The sequence below is a fragment of the Helobdella robusta genome (assembly GCF_000326865.2).
Source record: "Helobdella robusta unplaced genomic scaffold HELROscaffold_243, whole genome shotgun sequence".
NCBI lineage: Eukaryota > Metazoa > Annelida > Clitellata > Rhynchobdellida > Glossiphoniidae > Helobdella > Helobdella robusta.
The window spans coordinates 4,164-14,164 of record NW_008704276.1 but is presented as its reverse complement, the minus strand read 5'-3'; the positions used below and the strand labels follow the sequence as shown (position 1 = coordinate 14,164).

The window sequence follows — 10,001 nt, the reverse complement described above, 5'->3', positions numbered from 1 at the left end:
CATAATAACGACAGTTCAACCGAACTTATTGCCTCAAGATGCGAATCTGATGATGATGTTCGAGATGGTGATGATGACGATGACAACCACGGTGATGACAATGATAGTAAAAATAATATAAATTATGATGATGGTAGTGGCGATGATGAGGAAAACTGATAATAATAGTTGTAGTTGTTGTAGTGATAGTAGTAGTAGTAGTTGTTGTTGTTGTAGCTGTAGTAGTAGTAGTAGTAGTAGTAGTAGTAGTAGTACTAGTAGTAGTAGTAGCAGTAGTAGTAGTAGTAGTAATAGTAGTAGCAGTAGTAGTAGTAGTAGTAGTAGTAGTAGTAGTAGTAGTAGTAGTAGTAGTAGTAGTAGTAGTAGTAGTAGTAGTTTTGGCTACCTTGTGGTCGCCAGTGGTTAAAGGCAGTTTCAACTGTTGACTTGGTTGATGTGTGGATGGTTCTAGCCAATAGACCTGCGTTAATTTTAATAATTTTAAAATAAATTTATGACACTATTTATTCATTAATATTTATATTTATATTATAATGATACAAACAAAATAAATAAATTAAATATATACATACACACACGCGCACACACACACACGCGCGCACACACACATCACACACGTACATGTATACAATTCATATATGAGATGCAAATCACAATCATAAATTATACATAGTCACACAAACACGTTCACACATGCTTACACACACACACACACACACACACACACACACACACACACACACACACACACACACACACACATACACATCTATATATACATAAACAAACAAACACACACATACGCACATACATTAACGGTCAAATGAAAAAGCTATCCTATAATTATTCAATCATTCAAACCGATCATCATTTAGCAAGGCAAAACTGACACATGAAATTGTACAGTATATACAATTACATTATACAAAACATACAATGTACAAAACATGTACATTATATCATTATATCATTCGTCAGTTCATTCATTCACTCACTCATTTATTCATTCATTCCTTCATTCATTCATTCATTCAATTTCTTCCCTTCATTTTCGTTCATTTAATTATCCATCTATTAAAACTTCCAATATACAATATACATACGTGATTAAATTTTTAAAAAATTTCGAATTCTAAAACCAATTAGGCACTTTAAATGGCATTCTGCTATATCTTAAAAAGCGTTTTGAATACTAAGCTGTATTTCCATGTAATTTTAGCTGTAATATTTCCGCGCAAGTGTATATTCCTCTTTACGTAAGAAGGCGTGTTTTAAAAGGTATTTCATCTTTTAAATACAACATTTAGGCAGTGTTTTACGTATTTAAGCTGGCGTTTTTTGCATGTTAGTGTATGCTCAGGTATGTTTGCTTATTTCTAGGTATTTTTTGGTGAGTATTTAGAAGAGTCAGTGAGATAAAATGACATTAGGTATTTTTTGGTGAGTATTTAGAAGAGTCAGTGAGATAAAATGACACAGTTCTACAGGCACGAAGCGATGAATGAAGAAGAAAATTAATCTGATACCTGTCACTCTATGTATATGAAGTTTTATGGATTCCAAACTTAATCATCATCGTCGTCGTCATCATCGTCATTGTTGTTAAAATCATTGTCAGTATTATCATTGATTGTTAGTCATGGCTATCTTCATAAAAATGATTATATATATATATATGCCTTGGTAATAATAAAAAAAATATAATTCTCGCTTCTTTTTCTCTCTTTCTCTTTCTTTCTCTTTTTTCTATTTTTTTTCTTTTCATAACTCTCTCTCTCTCTTTCTCTTTTTCTCTTCGGCGCATAATTCATAAATACCATAGATGAAATGTTAATTGAACCCGGTGGTGACTGTAACCCAAGAGCAGGCGCTTCTAACCATTACACTATCATATTATGAAATCTGTCAATGTATGACGCATTCATTCCTTTATTTCAATAATAATAATAACAATAATAATAATAACAATAAAAATAATAATAACAATAAAAATAATAAACAAACCTTCAGAAGTGTAGTGGGGTGGATGGGGACTCCATGTTGATTTTGGGTACGTATCTATAATGATGATGATGACGACGACGACGATGATAGTGAGACGATCATTGTCAGTATTATCATTTGTGACGAAATAAAACTAAGACAACATTTTTTTTTTCTATGAAATAAAAATATAACAGACAATTCATCACAAATTAATTACGACATCAAACATGTTACCAAAGAAACTTAAAAAATTTAGAATTTAAAAAAACCTGCGGAAAACATTATCCCGGATAGCTGAAATGAGCAGTGACCTGGCACGGAACCTCCCATATTTTTATGGGGATTTCCCGGAATGTGATTTGATATGTTATTATTATTATTATTGTTATTGTTGTTGTTGTTGTTGTGAATGTTGCTTGCCTCTGTTGTGTTCTTACTCGTGAAATTTTTAAACGGGTCTATGGAGACCCCCTTCTTCCACTCCATTCGAAGATTTGGATGTCGTTGTAGCACTCGAAGTTGCGGCTGTAGTAGTAGCACTTGTAGTCGTAGTTGTTGGTGTAGCAGCAGCAATAGCAGTAGTAGAGGTAGTCGTTTTTGTAGCGGATTTCGTTGCGACAGTAACGTTTGTTGCTGTTCTTGCAACAGCGTTTATTGATATTCTTGGAGTAGTGGTTATGGTAGCAGATATTAATGCGGTAAAAGTAGTTGCAGTTGCAGTAGTAGCAGTACCTGCTGCTGTTGTTTTTGCAGTAATAGTAGTCGTTGTAGCAGCAGCAGTAGAAGTATTCGCTGGTTTTGTTTCAGTAGTAGTAGTAGCAATAGAAGTTGTTGTTGATTTGGTTGTGGTTGTAGTTACTAATAGTGGCTGTTTGTTTGTCATGGGTGTGCTCTTGAAAAAAATCCAAAAAAATTTATCCCAATAAATGATTTATATCAACAGAGTTATTAGTATCATCATCCAATATCATTTTTTACATCTTGGTATCATTCTTTAACGTCTGGTATCTATGTATATTTTTTCCGTGTCTAATCATCATTTTTGAATCTGTTAATTTTAATTAATTATATTGATAATTGGTGTTAATTAATGACGATTAATTTTAATTAATTTCAGTCCACTGTTTTGGTAGCCAACAAATGAAAAATACCGTTATAATTTAAAAAAATGAAGCTGTTATAAGTAAATTATTATTATTATTATTATTTTTGTTATTATTGTTAATATAGATAGTATTTGTTGCTACGTTAGTAGTTTTAGTATTGCAATTCTTCGGTCAAGCAGTATCAATACTAATATACGATTTTAGCTCTTTGCTTCAACTTCAATTATATTTTTATTATTATTGTTGTTGTTATAAAACTAATAAATATAATTATTTTAATTAGTGTTGTTATTATTACTATTATTTATTGTTATTATTTTTATAAAATGTTATATTTAATATGTTTTATTGTTTTCATTTGAACAAACTCTTACGCGAAATTGATCAAACAGTTTATAAAAATATTCATAAAAATAACTTGAAGTAAAAAAAAAACAGTTTGTATAACTATGTATCTATGTATGTATGTATGTGTAAGTGTGTGTGTGTGTGTGTGTGTGTGTAAGTTTGTGTATGTGTGTGTGTGTATGTGTGTGTGTGTATGTATGTATGTGAATTTATTTAGGTTATGTACCAATTTATACACATAAGAAATACCTATCTGAATATATGTATGTCTGTGTGTGTTTGTATATGCAGGTAAATATGTGTGTATATGCTTGAATACAAAAGTATGTGTACACATGTGTAGATGTTAGTATGAATGTTCATAATTGTATATGCACAAATGTATGCCTGATTTTATAAATGTATGTCTGTATGTTTGTACGTATGTTTGTATGTATGCAAGTATGTTTACACGTATGTATGTATGTAGATTTGTATGTATGTATGTATATCTGTATGTAAGTAAGTATGTCTGTTTGTATGTTTGTGAAATTGTTGCATCTACCATGAGCTAGAAGCAGGATATGCCAGCATTCACTTCCTTCCTCGCCTTTTTACTCCAAGCCTCTGCAACCGCGCGTATACATACCTACATACAAACATACGTACGTACATACATACATACATACAAACATACACACATAAATAAATACATACCTACGTACAAACATACATACGCATATCTACGTACAAACATACATAAATACAAACAAAAAAACCAAACGTATGTACATACATACGTACGTCCATATATACATAAATACATACATACTTAAATACACACATACATACATAATGTACAAAAACATGTACATTGTACACGTATGAGTAACGAAAATTTGCTTATATGTACGACTTAATAAGTAAATGTACACAAATGTAAAGGTGTATACGTACATATTTGTATAAATAACGGAACATCAAATTACTGTTTATATGTATTTTAACATGATTTTGTATGTGTTTTTGTATATATGTTTGTGGATGTGTGGGTGTGTATGTGTGTAAATGTGTGTGTGTGTAAATGTGTGTGTGGGTGTTTGAGCCGTGCAATGTTTGGCATATATATAATTTTTTCCTGAGAGCATTATTCTTTATCGAGATTTTTCATGCATCAGTGAAATGTATGCTTGTCGTGTTACTGTTATTGTTGTTGTTGTTGATGTTGTTGTTGACGTTGTTGTTGTTGTTGTTGTTGTTATTAATTATATATGTATATATATATATATATATATATATATATATATACTTACATACATACATACATACATACATACATACATACATACATACATACATACATACATACATACATACATACATACATACATACATACATACATACATACATACATACATACATACATACATACATACATACATACATACATACATACATGCATGCATACATACATACATACATACATACATACATACATGCATACATACATCCATACACTCAAATCATTTCATTGGTGTACGTTTTCTCAACAGCCTATCAGCATTTCCTGTTTCAGCACCTGCATCCGCCTACCACCATCGCCGTCATCACCAACACCACCATCGTCGTCGTCATCATCATCACCAACACCACCATCATCATCTTTTCTATACCCATCTTCATCATCATCATTTCTAAGCCCAATATGCATACACCCATAACCATATATTATAAGAGTTGTATTCAGAGTTGCTGAATTGTAGTTTATAAATGCTGGAATGGCCTGGATCTCAAATGCCTTCAAGAAAAAATTGTTCAGAGGGATTTTCCAATGCATCGACTTATAGATTGCGTTCAGATGATTTAGATCTGCTAAAAGTTCTTTTCACTAAATTGAAAATAGGATCAAGAAATTTTGCCATTGTTGGGTCAAGGATTTGAAATAGTCTGCCGCAACAATCACGAGACACGGATCTCTCCCTTGCAATGTTTCGAAAGGATTCGAGTGCTTACTTATCTTCTCTGGACAATTTATGATTTTAGTTAATGGTGTTTGTGAGGAGATTTGAAAAAGCGACAAACGAACACTCATAATAATAATAATAATTATTATATATAATATAAATATATAATATATATATATATATTATATATAATATAATATATATTATTTTTAACTTTTGACTGACATAGAGGACAGCTGTTTTCTTTGCTAATAATATTTCGTCCCTTTGTTTGTTTTGTTTGAGTCTCTCTCTCTCTCTCTCTCTCTCTCTCTCTCTCTCTCTCTCTCTCTCTCTCTCTCTCTGTGTGTGTGTGTGTGTGTGTGTGTGTGTGTGTGTGTGTGTGGTTTTATAAGTTTTTTTGTGTGCTTTTTTTGCTTATCATTATTATTATTATTATTATTGTTGTTGTTGTTGTTGTTGTTATTGCTATTATTAGTATTATTAATATTATTATTATCGCTGTTATAATTATTACTTAAATTGCTATTATTGTTATTATTCTTTTATTTTTATTTTTCTGCACATTATTCATCGCAGATTTAATAGCGGCTCATAATCATTTCCGGCCTCCTAAAATTACGTCAGCCAATCAGAGTGCACCTGACACTACGCTGAACTCTCATTGGTCCGCTGAGATAAAAGGAGAGAGAGTGACAGGAAAAGAGAGATGGATGGAGAGATACCGGTTGAGGGAAAATGACCACGGTGACATTGTGTGGAATAAAAATAAGGGGAATGATGATGATGATGACGACAACGATGATGATAATGGTGATGATGGTGATGAGAATGATGGCTATGACGACGAGGATGATGTTGATGGTGATTGTGATGATGATGATGACGATAAAGATGGTGGCGTTGATGATGATGATGATGATGATGATGATGGGGATGATGATGATGATGATGATGATGACGATAAAGATATTTATAAGTTCAATTGACGACTATATTTTATTACGTGATGTTAGCGTTAATATTGAGAATGAATACGTTTTATGAAGAAAAGAAAAACATAATGATGACGACGATGACGAAAACAAAGATGATTGTTGTAGTAGTGATGATAATGGTCAATTGATGGCAATGATGATGATAATGATGATGATGGTGATGCTGGTGATGATGATGTGAGTACGTTGAAGCATAGATGTCCATTAGATGCAATTGTTCTGCTAGGCTGATTGACATGAGATTTCAAGCAATTTCATTGCGTTCACATCATCGTCATCATCATCATCATCATTAGCAGCAGCAGCAGCAGTAGCAACAGCAGCAGCATTTTATCATCATCATTATCACCACTGTCGTCGTCAACATCGTTGTCGTCGGCATAAACGTTGATTGCTATCATCATCATTCATTTGTACATTAACTCAATAACCTATCTACCTATTCATTCATTCATTCATTCATTCATTCATTCATTCATTCATTCATTCATTCATTCTTTCATTCATCCATCCATGCATCGATCGACCATAGTGAAGCATGGCAACTTCAGTAGTATCCAACAGCGTCGTACAGAAATACTTCGAAACAATTTCACGCCTCTCTTCTGATCATCATCATTATCGTCGTCATCATCATCGTCGTCGTCGTCATAATCATTATCATCATCGTCATCAGTGATTTCATTTTAGCGAACCTTTTTGAGAGATTTAAAATTCAAAAAAAGTTATTAGTTACGATTTATTATTTATTAATAACAACAAAATCTCATCAACAACAACAATAATAACAACAACAGAAAATAAAAGAATAATAATAATAATAATAAGAGCAAAAGCAACAATGGACTGTTAAAGGTAAAGTAATGCAAAGCTCACTCTGATATCAGGTTACAGAGTCTGCATACGTGATTTTTCAATTTAAAACTCTCTCTCTCACTTTCTCTCTCTCTCTCTCACTTTTCCTTTCTCTTTCTCTTTTTCTCTTTGTCCAATTTTTTTTCTTTCAAACTTTCTTCATTCCTTCTCCAGCTCAGTCACAACATCTGGATTTGTCTTCTTTCAACCAAATTATTTCTCTAGTTTCTCTCTCTCTCTTTCTCTCTCTCTCTCTCTCTCTCTCTCTCTCTCTCTCTCTCTCTATCTCTTCTTTATTCTACCTATCTCTCATTCGTTTTTTCTGTTTCTTTTTTTTCTATCTCTCAATCTTGGTCTCTTGTCTGTCTTCCACTTTCTTCTTTTAATTCTTCCATTTCATTTTAGAATTTTTTTTTCTCCTTCTTTTGTTGATGGCTAGCGTGTGGTAATGCGTTGACCATTAGCACACTGGTGATGCTGATGATGATGATGAAGAAGATGACGAAAATGTTGATGAAGATGACGAAGTTGATGAAGATGATGAAGATGATGATGAAGAAGAAGAAGAAGAAGAAGAAGAAGAAAAAAGTTGATGACGAAGTTGTTGATGATGATGATGATGATGATGATGACAAAGTTGATGATGATAATGATGAAGATGATGATGATGATGTTGACGATGATGACAACGGGAGGAAGATGATGACGAGGATGAAATGATAGAGATAAAAATGTCGATAGAATCATATAAAGATAACCATCAAGACATTCGATGCTTTGATGTTATCAGTATTAATTTTGGTTATAATACTGATGACGAGAAAGATAGCTGTAGCGAATATATTATGAAAATTCAAGAAAATATTAATACAACTATATATTTTTTATTAAAATTTTACAACTTGGGAAGAAGAAACGAAGTTAAACAATTAAAATTTGTCTCTCAAATATTTTAAATCTAAAATATAAAACAACCATTTATCTAGCTGTCATAAAGACTTCAGTCATGTCAGCTAAGACCGTCATAAAGCAAAGTTTTATTGCACAGTAACCAGATTCAAATGCCGAGTTTTCCCCGAATGTTGGGAATGTACAAAATGTTATTTTTGAATTTAAACATTTAATTACAAATTATTAAAAAATGAAAATATGCTATATTAAAAAGCAAAAAATATAGAACAAGTTTGTATCCAAATTTTATAAAATTGACTTGACTTTCCATAAGTTAGATTTTTTGCTCTTCTAGCATCGTGTCGCCCCATTTAAAACAGATTATATTTTTGGTAAAGCAAGCATTAAAATTGTCATCGTGAAATAAAAATTTTATAAGAAATGTCGTTTCAGTCTCAAGGTAATTATTTTTAATTGAAATTTAGTAAATTAAATTTTTTCCGATTTTTTATTGGTCATAATCTGCCGGATCATTAAGAGGGCCACTTGCATTTTTTCAGCAATCTATTTTTTAAATTATGTACCTATTTAATAATTTAATTAACAATAATTTGGAGTTTAATTCGTAATTAAATTAGTACCGTTTAGTTTGCGTAAAAATTGTAGCATTTTGACTGAAAACATCTGGATTGTTGTTTCCAGGTTAGAAGGTTTTATTTTATTTAAGTTTGTTTTTTTTATTTTCAAACATATTATTGAATATTTAAAATAAAAAAAGGCTTAAAAATTTAAAATCATTTGATACTAAATTGTAATTTGATTTAATAATTCTTCTTGGACTCTTTTAAATCAGTCAAAAGCAAAATCAAAAGTACTGAACTGATTAATAATTGGATTAAAAAGGATTAGTTAACTTAACAACATTGCTTAACTAAGTAACAGATAAACAGCTGATTGTGATTGATTAACATAGCACACATGTCAATGAGTTTATTATATTCTATTCAATTATATACTAAAATTATATATAATTTTAAGTACTGTCAGTTAATTTAATTTAGTTTGTTAGTAAAACATTAACAATATTTAACAATTTTCCCATGAATCTAGTAAAAAAAGTAAGACAAAACAAGAAAAATTGATATAAAAAGTTATCTGAAAATCTTTGATGGGAGTTTACTAATCTATGGAGGCCCCAGAGTTCCATCTTACTCTCGATTTTGATGGGGCAGACGAGTTTGACCCGTTTGAAATTACAGAATGTGTCGAGGAGAATGTTGACTGCGTTCCTGAGGCACCGCCCGAAACAGAGTAGGGAGAAAAAATTTTTTTTAACAATTTTTTAAAATAATAATTTTTAATTTTGTTTCATTCAGAAACGTTTATTTATTATTTTCAATTATCTTTTTAATTATTCTTATAATAAAATTGATATGCTGGATATTTTTTGATATAGCCCAGTGTTGAAAAAATTTTTTCAAATGACATACTGATCAAAGTGTATATGAATAGATAGATAGTAATATTTGTAGCAAGACTGAAACTATTATTAAATCTAGCACAGAAGTCACTGGTTTCTGTTAAAGCAAAAAATATATAAGACATTTTGAGCTTTGTCATAAAAATTTAAACATCTAATAAAAAACAAAATTATAATTTAATTTTTGTAAAACTAACTACTAATCAAAAACCATCCACCAATAAAAACCATCCACCAATAAAAACCATCCCCTAATAAAAACCATCCCCAATAAAAACCATCCAATAATAAAAACCAACCAATCAAAACTTACTAATTAAAATTAACCAGCCAACTAATCCGTTCAAAACTCACTAATTAAATTTCTCCAACCAATCACAACTCTCCTTTAGA

The 10,001-nt window shown here is 31.0% G+C and overlaps 1 protein-coding gene across 1 annotated transcript; it reads right to left on the bottom strand.

Annotated features, from left to right (window-relative positions):
- Positions 1 to 1,107: 1,107 nt before the first annotated feature.
- Positions 1,108 to 2,472, bottom strand: HELRODRAFT_184253 (hypothetical protein; the record flags this gene model as incomplete). The annotated part of the gene is made up of 3 exons (XM_009019516.1): positions 1,108 to 1,172; positions 2,005 to 2,058; positions 2,256 to 2,472. 3 exons carry the CDS (start codon positions 2,470 to 2,472, stop codon positions 1,108 to 1,110), a joined length of 336 nt encoding a protein of 111 aa, XP_009017764.1.
- Positions 2,473 to 10,001: the final 7,529 nt, after the last annotated feature.